The 15,670-nt window shown below is 39.4% G+C and overlaps 1 protein-coding gene and 1 long non-coding RNA gene across 6 annotated transcripts in view; one reads left to right on the top strand and one right to left on the bottom strand.

Annotated features, from left to right (window-relative positions):
- Window positions 1-256: 256 nt before the first annotated feature.
- INTS8 (integrator complex subunit 8) overlaps window positions 257-15,670 on the top strand; it is a 65,447-nt gene continuing 50,033 nt past the window's right edge. For all 5 annotated transcript variants that reach the window (XR_004486282.2, XM_033438269.2, XM_049700233.1 and 2 more), the window contains exons 1-6: window positions 257-536; window positions 2,703-2,877; window positions 4,696-4,836; window positions 5,159-5,230; window positions 12,777-12,828; window positions 13,656-13,838. Coding sequence is in view for 4 of the 5 variants with exons in the window: in XM_033438269.2 (XP_033294160.2) it covers window positions 407-536; window positions 2,703-2,877; window positions 4,696-4,836; window positions 5,159-5,230; window positions 12,777-12,828; window positions 13,656-13,838 (753 nt within the window). In the remaining variant the exon portion in view is untranslated. The remainder of the gene's footprint in view (window positions 537-2,702; window positions 2,878-4,695; window positions 4,837-5,158; window positions 5,231-12,776; window positions 12,829-13,655; window positions 13,839-15,670) is intronic.
- Window positions 3,642-15,670, bottom strand: part of LOC125961616 (uncharacterized) — an 80,747-nt gene continuing 68,718 nt past the window's right edge. Inside the window, exon 2 of the long non-coding RNA XR_007472512.1 lies at window positions 3,642-3,800. This is a non-coding gene — a long non-coding RNA (uncharacterized LOC125961616). The remainder of the gene's footprint in view (window positions 3,801-15,670) is intronic.

Raw genomic sequence — 15,670 nt, forward strand, 5'->3', positions numbered from 1 at the left:
AGCGTTCACTGCCTTTTACGAAGACAATGAGGCCTATTGATGAGGCTATTTCATTTGCTCGCTGAGAAACTCCCAGGGAACCGGGGAAACCAACCTGCGACCCAGCTTACCCGCAAGCCGTCTCCCAAGGCAACTGGGAGGAGGCGTGGTCTGAGGATAGGTCCCGCCCTCTTTCTCCAACTCAAATAACGATTGGCTTGGAGGCACGGCGGTGGCGCCGGGAGGCGGATCCAGGATCCCCAGCTCTGGCTGGGCCGCGCAGCCATTTTGGACTGTGTGGGTTTCCGGGACGTTTCGAGTGCGTCCTAGGTCTCGGGGGTTCCGCAGATCACAGGCCCAGGGCCCGCGTCCGAGTGTCAGGTTGGAGCCGGGAAACGTCCCAGGGGGTAGCGGCGGCGGGGGCAGGATGAGCGCGGAGGCGGCGGACCGGGAGGCGGCCACCTCCAGCCGGCCCTGCACCCCGCCGCAGACCTGCTGGTTCGAGTTCCTGCTGGAGGAGTCGCTGTTGGAGAAACATCTGCGTAAGCCCTGCCCGGGTAAGCGCGGCGCCTGCAGCTCGAGCGGAGCGGGACCCGGTCACCGGCGCTGCCCTCCCGTCTCTCACCATCCCGCGCCTTCTCGGCCACGAACCTGCGGCTCGGGAGGCGGGGACCGGAGCCGAGCTCTGGCTAGGCCCCCGGCTAAGTATTAAACACACCAGTGCAGGGGCACTGCTGTGGGAGGCCAAAGAAAGGCGCAAAACAAAGGAGCTTCCGCATCCACCCCCTTTTACTGTTCGGGGTTTTAACACCTGCGAGATGGCCTTGTGAGAGTATTTGGGTTGGGGAGGCTGGCTCGAACCCTCCTCTTGACAGAACCCCGCACAGTTTGGGGAGATGGGGAGAAATCAACGATTCGGGGGCTGATCCTGACCCTAATTAGTTAACTATCTTAGGTTCCTATTTAACTGTTTTATTCCTCAACGAGGAGACTTTACCGACTCTTAATTATATATTTCAAAGTTAAGCTGTAAATCAAAATGAAGAAATCTTTGAAAGCAGAAAAAAACTACAGTTGCAAGATGGTTCTTGTATAATGATGATCATGATTAATATCCCAGTTAATGAGTACTCTCAGGGAAGGTGGAAAACGCCAGGCATTTCTGGAAAGAGGTACTGGCATGAAAAAGTAAGTTCCTTGGATGATATTTTGCTGATAAAGTTCGAATCCAGTTGTGGCTTGTTCAGTCTAATAGACTGGCTTTAGTCTCCTGGTGGAGACTGCTGTGCGAGAAGTTAGTGTACTTCACTTGGGCAGTTTTACCACCTATATTATATTATGTTCTTTTAATTAATTGATTTTGACTAACGTTTGTTGAGTCTTTCTGCGTGCCAGTCACTGTGCTTAATGCTTCATATCTGTTATCTCATTTAATCAGTCTTCATAGTAATCCTGTGAAGTAGGTGGCATTATCCTCTATTTTGCATGACAAACAGGTGCAGAGGTAACTTTATGCAGGCCCCACTAATTAAGCGTTAAAACAGTGATTCTAAAGATGACATCTCTTTCCTTTAATTGACATTCGTTGTTTGCTGAACTGGAAATCTATAACCATTATGTTCTTCCCTGTAAAGTGCTTTCTTCTGCAGGAATCTGTTATCCTTTCTTCCTTACACCCTTCCTGATCTTTCCCTTTAATCCCCAGGCACACTTCTTATAAATCATAATCCTTAGTTATTCTACCTACACAACTGTTTGGATTTTTTTTTTAACTTTCTTTTTAATTGAAGTATAGTTGATGTACAATGTTTCAGGTGTACAGCAAAGTGATTACGATATATATATATATATATATATTCCTTTTCAGATACTTTTCCATTATAGGTTATTATAAGATATTGAATATAGTTCCCTGTACTATACGGTAGGTCCTTGTTTATTTTATATGTATCTGTCAATCCCAAATTCCTAATTTATCCCTCCCCCCCTTTCCCATTTGGTAACCATAAATTTGTTTTCTTTGTGAGTCTATTTCTGTTTTGTAAATAAGTTCATTTGTATCACTTTTAGATTCCACATAAAATGATGTCATACGACATTTGTCTTTCTCTGTCTGATGTACTTTTCTTAGTATGATAATCTCTAGGTCCATCCATGTTGCTGCAGTGGCATAATTTCATTCTTTTTTATGGCTGAGTAATATTCCAATGTATATATGTACCACATCTTCATCCATTCATCTGTCAGCGGACACTTGGGTTATTTCCATGTCTTGGCTATTGTGAATAGTGCTGCTGTGAACTTATGGGTGCATGTATCTTTTCAAATTAGAGTTTTTGTCTTTTCCAGATATATGCCCAGGAGTGGGATTGCTGGATCATATAGTAACTTTATTTTTAATTTTTTAAGGAACCTCCATACTGTTTTCCATAGCGGCTGCACCAGTTTACATTCCTGTCAATCATGTAGGAGGGTTCCCTTCTTTCCACACCCTCTCCAGCATTTATTATTTGTAGACATTTTGGTGATGGCCATTCTGACTGGTGTGCGGTGATACCTCATTGTAGTTTTGATTTGCATTTCTCTAATAGCGATATGGAGCATCTTTTCACATGCCTGTTGGCCTGTTTGGATTCCTTTGTGGTCAAAAACTAATACAGTGAATCCTTTGGATCTTCATAATTAGAACTTAAGTTCAAGAATTATTTTCTTTTAAATCCTAGATCCTGCACCAGTTCAACTTATAGTCCAGTTTTTGGAACAGGCTTCTAAACCTTCAGTTAATGAACAGAACCAAGTTCAACCTCCACCTGATAACAAGAGAAATCGTATTTTAAAGCTTCTTGCTCTTAAAGTTGCTGCACATTTGAAGTGGGACTTAGACGTATTAGAGAAAAGGTATACAAGATTTAAATGAATTTATTTTTAGTACTGTTAGATATCTTGGTTTATTTCAATATGTGTTCTTATAATATTGGCCCTTAAAATGAAAATTATTTTTCTCTGCATTCTTGGTAAAATATGCAAGTAGTTTTCAAAAGGTGTAAGAAAATATTCGACTATTAGATGAATTTAAATAACCTTTTAAAGTATAAACTTGGTGTTATCAATAATGAGCCATTTTATTATTGTTCTTTTCTTTGATGTGCTAAGTAGGAAAGTCCATGCCTAAACAGTTTTAAATGTTCAGTTTACTTTTACATATCTGAAGAAAATGAATAAAAATTAATGATGCATGGTACATAATGTATGGATGATTCCTTATTGAATAATTCAGTTTATTTTACTGGGCATAAATCAATCACTGTCTCCCAAACTCTTAAGCTGTCTTATTAGAATCAGTGGTTATTTGTTTACAAATAAATAATTTCAAAGGCGTAGTTATAAAATGATTTGTTTTCATCCCCTTCTCACAATTGAAAAAGAAATACCTTATAGAACATTTGGGAAAATTCAGAAAATAAGAAATAATAGAGGAGGGGAGAGAAGTATTTTTAACATTTTTGTGTGATTTATTTTTAAACAAAATAGTGAACATATCTTATATACTGTTTTGATTTGTTTTATTTCATATAGCAGGATATCATGAACATTTTCCCATTTTGTTTTTTGGAGTTTATTCCATTGTATAGATAATTTATTAACTGTTCCTCCATTGACAGTTTTCTCTAGTTTTTCACTTTTTTTTTTTTTTTTTTTACCGGTACCCGGGCCTCTCACTGTTGTGGCCTCTCCCGTTGCGGAGCACAGGCTCAGCAGCCATGGCTCGTGGGCCCAGCCGCTCCGCGGCATGTGGGATCTTCCCGGACCGGGGCACGAACCTGTGTCCCCTGCATCGGCAGGCGGACTCTCAACCATTGTGCCACCAGGGAAGCCCTAGTTTTTCACTTTTATTAATGACAGAGCCTTAAATGTCTATGTCCGTAAACTTTATCTGAATTTCGAGTTACAGCCTTAGTATAGATTGTTAAATTGCTTGGTCAAGTGGTATAAACATTTTTAAAGCACATTATGCATGTTACCAGATTGCATTCCAAGAGAGTTGTATTAGTTTATACTCACACTAGTAGTATTTAAACATTGTTTTTGCACCATATCTTCTATAGCATTAAAATTAGAATAAAAAAAAAAGTTTTATGCTTTAATCTAAGGGGAAACTTATCCATTAATAGATTTGAGGCATATCAACAGGTAGCAGTGTGTACAAAAAAGCATGATGTATGTGTTACACTTGGAAAATTGAGCATTGATTGGCTATTTGATGGTAAGCAATTAAAATTTTTTTAGATGTGAAATTTATACTGTCATTATGTTAGGAGGTAATTTTTTGGAGATATATTCTGAAATACTTGTGGAAAAAATGATTTAATATTGGGAATTTGCTTCACAATAATATGGGAAGGAGGGAAGTGGGTGGAGTGGAGATGAAACAAGATTGGCCATCAGTTGATAATTGTTGAAGCTGGATGATGGGCACATTGGGCTATATTATATTATTCTGTCTACTTTTGTATATGTTTAAATTGTTTTCATAATGAAAGCTTAAAAAATCTTTTTGAATTTGATAGGTATATTTTCATATAAGTTGTTGAAACAGGTTAATAAAATGGTCTGTAGATTTACTCCTTTAACAGTATAATTACTTTGAGTGAAAATACTGAATTGTGTATTTTGTGGTTACACAGCTTATATATCTTTTGATTCTTCCTTTTTAAGTTTGTCTGTTCCAGTATTGAATATGTTACTAAATGAACTGCTGTGCATCAGTAAAGTTCCTCCCGGAACAAAGCACATAGACATGGATCTGGCCACTTTACCTCCAACCACTGCCATGGCTATACTTCTCTACAATAGATGGTAAATGTTTTCATAAACCTGAAATGTGTTGGGCAGCCTCTCTTTAATTGCACTCTGACTTCCAGGGATATGCTTTTAAGTTACTCCTTCTACTCTAGGGATCTCTCAGAGGATCTTGGAAACAGTGAATCTGTTGGTGGAGAAAATTTATGACTGCATAGATGAAAAGAATTCTGATAAAGATGTGGATGACTTACAAAGTTTTTATTATATATCAATTAGAATTTCAGATAGTTTTTAAGTTTTCTAAGGAGCACTTGAAAAAAAACTTGAAGTGATATTTACAGTGTGTTAACTTTTGGTTTTTTGGTCTTTTTTACAGGGCAATTAGGACAATTGTTCAAAGTAGTTTTCCTGTCAAACAACCAAAACCTGGACCTCCTCAGTTAAGTGTGTAAGTTGGCCATTTTTTTTTTTTCTTAGATTCCATATATATGTGTTAGCATACGGTATTTGTCTTTCTCTCTCTGACTTACTTCACTCTGTATGACAGACTCTAGGTCCATCCACCTCACTACAAATAACTCTATTTCGTTTCTTTTTATGGCTGAGTAATATTCCATTGTATATATGTGCCACATCTTCTTTATCCATTCTTTCGATGATGGGCACTTAGGTTGTTTCCATCTCCTGGCTATTGTAAATAGAGCTGCAATGCACATTTTGGTACATGACTCTTTTTGAATTATGGTTTTCTCAGGGTATATGCCCAGTAGTGGGATTGTTGGGTCATTTGGTAGTTCTATTTGTAGTTTTTTAAGGAAGCTCCATACTGTTCTCCATAGTGGCTGTACCAATTCACATTCCTACCAGCAGTGCAAGAGTGTTTGCTTTTCTCCACCCCCTCTCCAGCATTTATTGTTTCTAGATTTTTTGATGATGGCCATTCTGACCAGTGTGAGATATCTCATTGTAGTTTTGATTTGCATTTCTCTAATGATTAATGATGTTGAGCATTCTTTCATGTGTTTGTTGGCAATCTGTATATCTTCTTTGGAGAAATGTCTATTTAGGTCTTCTGCCCATTTTTGGATTGGTTGTTTGTTTTTTTGTTATTGAGCTGCATGAGCTGCTTATAAATTTTGGAGATTAATCCTTTGTCAGTTGCTTCATTTGCAAATATTTTCTCCCATTCTGAGGGTTGTCTTTTTGTCTTGTTTATGGTTTCCTTTGCTGTGCAAAAGCTTTGAAGTTTCATTAGGTCCTATTTGTTTATTTTTGTTTTTATTTCCATTTCTCTAGGAGGTGGGTCAAAAAGGATCTTGCTGTGATTTATGTCATAGAGTGTTCTGCCTATGTTTTCCTCTAAGAGTTTGATAGTTTCTGGCCTTACCGTTTAGGTCTTTAATCCATTTTGAGCTTATTTTTGTGTATGTTGTTAGGGAGTGTTCTAATCTCATTCTTTTACATGTAGCTGTCCAGTTTTCCCAGCAGCACTTATTGAAGAGGCTTTCCTTTCTCCACTGTACATTCCTGCCTCCTTTATCAAAGATAAGGTGACCATATGTGCGTGGGTTTATCTCTGGGCTTTCTATCCTGTTCCATTTGTCTGTCTTTATGCTTTTGTGCCAGTACCATACTGTCTTTATTACTGTAGCTTTGTAGTATAGTCTGAAGTCAGGGAGCCTGATTCCTTCAGCTCCGTTTTTCGTTCTCAAGATTGCTTTGGCTATTCGGAGTCTTTTGTGTTTCCATACAAACTGTGAAATTTTTTGTTCTAGTTCTGTGAAAAATGCCAGTGGTAGTTTCGTAGGGATTGCATGAATCTGTAGATTGCTTTGGGTAGTATAGTCATTTTCACAATGTTGATTCTTCCAATCCAAGAACATGGTATATCTCTCCATCTATTTGTATTATCTTTACTTTCTTTCGTCAGTGTATTATAATTTTCTGCATACAGGTCTTTTGTCTCCTTAGGTAGGTTTATTCCTAGATATTTTATTCTTTTTGTTGCAGTGGTAAATGGGAGTGTTTTCTTGATTTCACTTTCAGATTTTTCATCATTAGTGTATAGGAGTGGCAGAGATTTCTGTGCATTAATTTTGTATCCTGCTACTTTACCAAATTCATTGATTAGCTCTAGTAGTTTTCTGGTAGCATCTTCAGGATTCTCTGTGTATAGTGTCATGTCATCTGCAAACAGTGACAGCTTTACTTCTTCCTTTCCAATTTGGATTCTTTTTATTTCCTTTTCTTCTCTGATTGCTGTGGCTAAATCTTCCAAAACTGTGTTGAATAAGAGTGGTGAGAGTGGGCAACCTGGTCTTGTTCCTGATCTTAGTGGAAAAGCTTTCAGTTTTTCACCATTGAGGACAATGTTGGCTGTGGGTTTGTCATATATGGCCTTTATTATGTTGAGGAAAGTTCCCTCTATGCCTACTTTCTAAAGTAGGTTTTTATCATAAATGGATGTTGAATTCTGTTGAAAGCTTTCTCTGCATCTGTTGAGATGATCATATGGTTTTTCTCTTTCAATTTGTTAATATGGTGTATCACGTTGATTGATTGGCGTATATTGAAGAATCCTTGCATTCCCGGAATAAACCCCACTTGATCATGGTGTATGATCCTTTTAATGTGCTGTTGGATTCAGTTTGCTAGTATTTTGTTGAGGATTTTTGCATCTATGTTCATCAGTGATATTGGCTTGTAATTTTCTTTCTTTGTGGCATCCTTGTCTGGTTTTGGTATCAGGGTGATGGTGGCCTCGTAGAATGAGTTTGGGAGTGTTCCCCCCTCTGCTGTGTTCTCGAAGAGTTTGAGAAGGATAGGTGTTAGCTCTTCTCTAAATGTTTGATAGAATTCGCCTGTGAAGCCATCTGGTCCTGGGCTTTTGTTTGTTGGAAGATTTTTAATCACAGTTTCAATTTCAGTGATTGTGATTGGTCTGTTCATATTTTCTATTTCTTCCTGATTCAGTCTTGGCAGGTTGTGCATTTCTAAGAATTTGTCCATTTCTTCCAGGTTGTCCATTTTATTGGTATAGAGTTGCTTGTAGTAATCTCTCATGATCTTTTGTATTTCTGCAGTGTCAGTTGTTACTTCTCCTTTTTCATTTCTAATTCTATTGATTTGAGTCTTCTGCCTTTTATTCTTGATGAGTCTGGCTAATGGTTTATCAATTTTCTCTATCTTCTCAAAGAACCAGCTTTTAGTTTTATTGATCTTTGCTATCATTTCCTTCATTTCTTTTTCATTTATTTCTGATCTGATTTTTATGATTTCTTTCCTTCTGCTAACTTTGGGTTTTTTTTGTTCTTCTTTCTCTAATTGCTTTAGGTGCAAGGTTAGGTTGTTTATTCGAGATGTTTCCTGCTTCTTAAGGTGGGATTGTATTGCTATAAACTTCCCTCTTAGAACTGCTTTTGCTGCATCCCATAGGTTTTGGGTTGTCATGTCTCCATTGTCATTTGTTTCTAGGTATTTTTTGATTTCCTCTTTGATTTCTTCAGTGATCACTTCGTTATTAAATAGTGTATTGTTTAGCCTCCACGTGTTTATAGTTTTTACAGATCTTTTCCTGTAACTGATGTGTAGTCTCATAGCATTGTGTTCGGAAAAGGTACTTGATACAATTTCAATTTTCTGAAATTTACCAAGGCTTGCTTTGTGACCCAAGATGTGATCTATCCTGGAGAATGTTCCATGAGCACTTGAGAAAAATGTGTATTCTGTTGTTTTTGGATGGAATGTCCTATAAATACAAATTAAGTCCATCTTGTTTAATGTATCATTTAAAGCTTGTGTTTCCTTATTTATTTTCATTTTCTGTCCATTGGTGAACGTGGGGTGTTAAAGTCCCCTACAATGAATGTGTTACTGTCGATTTCCCCTTTTATGACTGTTAGTATTTGCCTTATGTATTGAGGTGCTCCTATGTTGGGTGCATAAATATTTACAATTGTTATATCTTCTTCTTGGATCGATCCCTTGATCATTATGTAGTGTCCCTCTTTGTCTTTTCTAACAATCTTTATTTTAAAGTCTATTTTGTCTGATATGAGAATTTCTACTCCAGCTTTCTTTTGGTTTCCATTTGCATGGAATATCTTTTTCCATCGCCTTACTTTCGGTCTGTATGTGTCTAGGTCTGAAGTGGGTCTCTTGTAGACAGCATATATATGGGTCTTGTTTTTGTATCCATTCAGCCAGTCTGTGTCTTTTGGTGGGAGCATTTAATCCATTTACATTTAAGGTAATTATTGATATGTATGTTCCTATTCCCATTTTCTTAATTGTTTTGGGTTTGTTATTGTAGGTCTTTTCCTTCTCTTGTGTTTCTTGCCTAGAGAAGTTCCTTTAACATTTGTTGTAAAGCTGGTTTGGTGGTGCTGAACTCTCTCAGCTTTTGCTTGTCTGTAAAGGTTTTAATTTTTCCATCAAATCTGAATGAGATCCTTGCTGGGTAGAGTAATCTTGGTTGTAGGCTTTTCTCCTTCATCACTTTAAATGTGTCCTACCAGTCCCTCCTGGCTTGCAGAGTTTCTGCTGAAAGATCAGCTGTTAACCTTATGGGGATTCCTTTGTGTGTTATTTGTTGTTTTTCCCTTGCTGCTTTTAATATGTTTTCTTTTTATTTAATTTTTGACAGTTTGATTAATGTGTCTTGGCGTGTTTCTCCTTGGATTTATCCTGTATGGGATTCTCTGTTCTTCCTGGACTTGATTAACTATTTCCTTTCCCACATTAGGGAAATTTTCAACTATAACCTCTTCAAATATTTTCTCAGTCCCTTTCTTTTTCTCTTCTTCTGGAACCCCTATAATTCGAATGTTGGTGCGTTTAATGTCGTCCCAGAGGTCTCTGAGACCGTCCTCAGTTCTTTTCATTCTTTTTTCTTTATTCTGCTCTGCAGTAGTTATTTCCACTATTTTACTTCCAGGTCACTTATCCGTTCTTCTGCCTCAGTTATTCTGCTATTGATCCCATCTAGAGTATTTTTAATTTCATTTATTGTGTTGTTCATCGTTGCTTGTTTCATCTTTAGTTCTTCTAGGTCCTTGTTAAATGTTTCTTGCATTTTCTCTATTTCCAAGATTTTGGATCATCTTTACTATCATTATTCTGAATTCTTTTTTAGGTAGACTGTGTATTTCCTCTTCATTTTTTAGGTCTGGTGGGTTTTTATCTTGCTCCTTCATCTGCTGTGTGTTTTTCTGTCTTCTCATTTTGCTTATCTTACTGTGTTTGGGGTCTCCTTTTTGCAGGCTGCAGGTTCCTAGTTCTCATTGTTTTTGGTGTCTCTCCCCAGTGGCTAAAGTTGGTTCAGTGGGTTGTGTAGGCTTCGTGGTGGAGGGGACTAGTGCCTGTGTTCTGGTGGATGAGGCTGGATCTTGTCTTTCTGGTGGTATGTTTTGGGGTGTCTGTGGAGTTTTTATGATTTTAGGCAGCCTCTCTGTTAATGGGTGGGGTTGTGTTCCTGTTTTGCTAATTGTTTGGCATAGGGTGTCCAGCACTGTAGCTTGCTGGTTTTTGAGTTAAGCTGGGTTCTGGTGTTGAGATGGAGATCTCTGGGAGATTTTCGCCGTTTGATATTACGTGGAGCTGGGAGGTCTCTTGTGGACCAGTGTCCTGAAGTTGGCTCTCCCACCTCAGAGGCGCAGCACTGACTCCTGGCTGCAGCACCAAGAGCCTTTCATCCACATGGCTCAGAATAAAAGGGAGAAAAAGTAGAAAGAAAGGAAGAAAGAAAGAAAGAGAATAAAATAAGATAAAATGAAGTAAGATAAAATAATTAAAATAAAAAATAATTATTAAGAAAAAAAATTAAAAAAATAAAAAACAAAAAGGACGGATAGAACCCTAGGACAAATGGTGAAAGCAAAGCTATACAGACAAAATCTCACACAGAAGCATACGCATACACACTCACAAAAAGAGGAAAACGGGAAAAAATCATAAATCTTGCTCTCAAAGTCCACCTCCTCAATTTGGGATGGTTCGTTGTCTATTCATGTATTCCACAGATGCAGGGTACATCAAGTTGATTGTGGAGCTTTAATCCGCTGCTCCTGAGGCTGCTGGGAGAGATTTCCCTTTCTCTTCTTTGTTCACACATCTCCCGGGGCTCAGCTTTGGATTTGGCCCCGCCTCTGTGTGTAGGTCACCGGAGGGCATCTGTTCTTCGCTCAGACAGGACGGGGTTAAAGGAGCCGCTGACTCGGGGGCTCTGGCTCACTCAGGCTGGGGGGAGGGAGGGGTGCGGTTGCGGGGTGAGCCTGCGGTGGCAGAGGCCGGCGGGACGTTGCACCAGCCTGAGGCGTGCCGTGTGTTCTCCCAGGGAAGTTGTCCCTGGATCCCGGGAACCTGGCAGTGGCGGGCTGCACAGGCTCCCCGGAAGCAGGGTGTGGATAGTGACCTGTGCTCGCACACAGGCTTCTTGGTGGTGGCAGCAGCAGCCTTAGCGTCTCATGCCCGTCTCTGGGGTCTGGACTGTTAGCCGCGGCTTGCGCCCATCTCTGGAGTTCCTTAAAGCAGCGCTCTTAATCCCCTCTCCTCGTGCACCAGGAAACAAAAAGGGAAGAAAAAGTCTCTTGCCTCTTCGGCAGGTCCAGACTTTTCCCCCGACTCCCTCCCGGCTAGCTGTGGTGCACTAACCCCCTGCAGGCTGTGTTCACGCCGCCAACCCCAGTCCTCTCCTTGCGCTCCGACCGAAGCCCCATCCTCAGCTAGCAGCCCCACCTGCCCCGGCGGGTGAGCAGACAAGCCTCTCGGGCTGGTGAGTGCCGGTCGGCACCAATCCTCTGTGCGGGAATCTCCCCGCTTTGCCCTCTGCACCCCTGTGGCTGTGCTCTCCTCTGCGGCTTCGAAGCTCCCCCCTCCGCCACCTGCAGTCTCCGCCCGCGAAGGGGCTTCCTAGTGTGTGGAAACCTTTCCTCCTTCACAGCTCCCTCCCACTGGTGCAGGTCCCATCCCTATTCTTTTGTCTCTGTTTTTCCTTTTTTCTTTTGCCCTACCCAGGTATGTGGGGAGTTTCTTGCCTTTTGGGAGGTCTGAGGTCTTCTGCCAGCGTTCAGTAGGTGTTCTGTAGGAGTTGTTCCACGTGTAGATGTATTTCTGGTGTATCTGTGGGGAGGAAGGTGATCTCTGGGTCTTACTCCTCTGCCATATTTCCCCTGTCTCCCTAGCACAGTTTAAATGCCTAAGAAATATCTGATAAGTAAATGAATAAATGGAAGAAATCATTATTTCTAGGCAACATTATTTTGTAATGCTACCTACAAATGTCATCTAAGAATATCATGAGTAGAGGGACCCTGGTGGCGCAGTGGTTAAGAATCTGCCTGCCAGTGCTGGGGACATGGGTTTGAGCTCTGGTCCAGGAAGATCCCACATGTCGTGGAGCAGCTAAACCCGTGCGCCACTACTGAGCCTGAGCCTGAGCCTGAGCCTGAGCAACTACTGAGGCTGCACTCTAGAGCCTGCAAGCCACAACTAGTGAAGTCCGTGGGCCTAGAAGCCTGTGCTCCGCGACAAGAGAAGCCACTGCAATGAAAAGCCCACACGCAGCAACGAAGACCCAGTGCAGCCAAAAATAAAAATAAATTAAAGTATATATATCTCATTATTAGAAAATCATTTTCTGGGTAATGTTTTGATGCTTAGCATTTGTGTTATATTTTTGTTTGTTTGCATGTCTGTATAACCATGCAGATGTTTATCTTTTGTTACTTTTTAAACACCAAAAAACTGAGGAAATGAATAAGTGAAGAAGTAAAAAAAAAAAAATTGAGAGGTTTTTTTTTTAATGCAAAGTAAATGAGAAAATAATGGTAAAGGAGCATCAGCATTGAGTTTTTGTTTGTTTTTTAAGCATGAAAAGAAGTAGCATTAAAAACATTTTTATTTAAATTCAACCTCACTTTCAAGAATTATCTTTAAGTTTTGAATTTTCAGTCTTTCAAGTAATGTTTGATACTCTTCAATCATTTCTCTTTTAGTATGAATCAGATGCAACAGGAGAAAGAGCTAACAGAAAATATTTTGAAAGTGGTGAGTATTGGCATCAGTTATACTCTAACCTTTCTGGGACATATTTAGAGCATGTGTAGGTGCTTCTTCTAATCTTAGGGATATAAGAGTTGGCAAGGTCTAGATGCAGTGGCATTTACATTTTTACTTGTTAGAACATAGTTTGGTAATATTCTAAATAGTACATTAAAAAAAAATTAATTAATTTTGGCTGTGCTGGGTCTTTGTTGCTGTGCCCGGGCTTTCTCTAGTTGCGGTGAGCAGCGGCTTCTCTTCATTGTGGTGTGCGGGCTTCTTATTGTGGTGGCTTCTCTTTGTTGCAGAGCACGGGCTCTAGGCACACGGGCTTCAGTAGTGGTGCCTCGTGGGCTCTAGGGTGCAGGCTCAGTAGTTGTGGCGCATGGGCTTAGTTGCTCTGCGGCATGTGGGATCTTCCTGGACCAGGGCTCAAACCCGTGTCCCGTGCATTGGCAGGCGGATTCTAACCACTGCGCCACCAGGGAAGGCCCCTGTGTGCAGGATCTTTTAGTTGTGGCATGCAGGATCTTTAGTTGCAGCATGCAAACTCTTAGTTGCGGCATGTGGGATGTAGTTCCCTGACCAGGGATCAAACCCAGGCCCCCTGCACTGGGAGCGTGGAGTCTTAGCCACTGGACCACCAGGGAAGTCCCTCTTTTTTTTTTTTAAGGTAATTTTAACAAATATAATTGCACTCCTGCTATGTTAGAAACATTTTTAAAATAGATTAATACACTAAGCTACTAAGTATCCTGTAAATATTTTTTGGTTAATATAGTCCAGTGCTGCCATTTTTGTATTTTAATAATTTGTTTATTGAACTTTTGTAGCTAAAAGAACAAGCTTCTGATTCTATCTTGGTACTAGAGGCAGCCCTTAAATTAAACAAGGATCTTTATGTCCACACGATGAGAACGCTAGATTTATTGGCCATGGAGCCAGGCGTGGTAAATGGAGAGACTGAGAGTTCCACTGTTGGATTGAAAATCAAAACCGAGGAGATGCAGTGCCAGGTATTTATTTCAGTATTTAATCAACGCATGGCAAATTTTTGGAAAATCTTATTTTTAATTAGAATTTATTTCTGCCCTTGTCCCTTTGATTTTGACTTCAGATGCTATTAAGACTTCGCATTGCATTTAATTTGTGAATTTTATAAGACCTCACTTGAAATTTTTCTAAAAGAAATGCAAGGAAAATTTCATTTGATCTTTTGTCTCTGAACTGGTTTCCCAGTTGTATTTAGGAGACTGACAATGCATGAATATGTAACTAATTTACAGTTCATTCATATTATTAGAAGTCTAATCATACCAAAAAAACAAAACAAAACTAATATTGTACTAGACTTTGAAAAATGTGGGCTACTAGAGAAACACCTAGTTTTTCAAAGATCTTAAGGTTGCCTGCTTTCTGTAACTCTGTGCTGTAATTCCTTTGTTGCTTTCAGTTGTTGTTTGTTGTTAGATATTTTTTGTATTGATGTCTTCTTTTTCCCTGCTGGATTGTAAACTCTTTGAGGTCTCTTTTTTAAATATATTTGCCTCTTTCTCACTTTCCAGCACAGACTCTTGAGTATAATAAAAATTTTAAAATATTTGATGATTGCCTAGAGAGGGCCACTAGCCTTTTACATTCTGTGTTCTTTTTACATTTTATGTTCATTGTGTGAGTTGGCATGACTTCTTTAATCACTATTTCTCAATCCTGAAATGGCAGAAATAGCTCTGACTTTAAAGGGTTTGGAGGTACCTTTTCAGATTAGCTGGTTCTGGAGGTGAAAATAATCCCTTTTCAAGACTTGTTAAGATGGAGTCTTGTACAGTAGGAGGAGGAGTCAAGAGGCATTGACAGTTGGCAACCACTTTAAATGGTCAATTAAACTTCCATGGAGGAGGTTTCTGGTACTGTCATATCTTATACTCACTGAGTCTGTTTAAAAGTCTTGGTAACATGTCTGATTTTCACAATGTAGTGGATGATATGACCTGAAAAAACAGAACTCTTACATAAATGTGCTAGGTAAACCCTATCAAATATTCTTTTAATTACATAGCTGAGCCATAATTTCTGTTTTTTGAATAGCAAATTAGTACTAATACTCATTTCCTGGCATGTTAATGTTTAAAGTGCATTTGCAGTCTTTATGTTACTAAAATTTACCTGACTCAAAAGAAAAATCTTCAATTTTTCCTCAGTTAAACCATAAGTATTACTGTCCTTCAGGGCAGCTTCATTAGCAGATTTGGTTTTTTTTGTTTTGTTTTCATCTATTGACCACATCTTAACTGTAGAATTTAAACTCGTTTTAATGGCTAGTCAGTATAATTATACTTGAAAGTATCTTTTTGGTATCTTGTACTCTGCCTGGAAAGGGAAATTATATGTAACTGTAATATGTATGCATATGTATGTGTGTTTATGTGTGTTTAAATCTTTCTCTGTTATGTATACACACACATACTATTTTTAAAAATTGCTTTAGCACTCTTTTACCCTAGATGGAAGGAAGCGCTCTAGAATGAAAATCAGCCCAACATTCAATGTGGATTAAATAGTGCAAAGCAGTATTCTAGAGGCTGAGAAGAATTAATCTTGATTTGTTGAACAGGGCAGAATAGCATCTGTAATGCATATCAGTAAAGAGTAGATCAGTCATGAATACCAGAGACTATTACAGCTTAGGAGTTCAGAGGGGGAATGAGTATCTGTTGGCTAAGGTTGGTTTGGTGTAAATGGAAATACGGGGTGTGGAATGAAGTTCATTTGTAGATCTGATGTGAATGGGGAATTGAGAAAACTGGTGTGATTGAAACAGAGGAGAATAGAGAGGTTTGGAGAGAGA

This window comes from Orcinus orca, chromosome 17 (genome assembly GCF_937001465.1).
Source record: "Orcinus orca chromosome 17, mOrcOrc1.1, whole genome shotgun sequence".
Taxonomy (NCBI): domain Eukaryota; kingdom Metazoa; phylum Chordata; class Mammalia; order Artiodactyla; family Delphinidae; genus Orcinus; species Orcinus orca.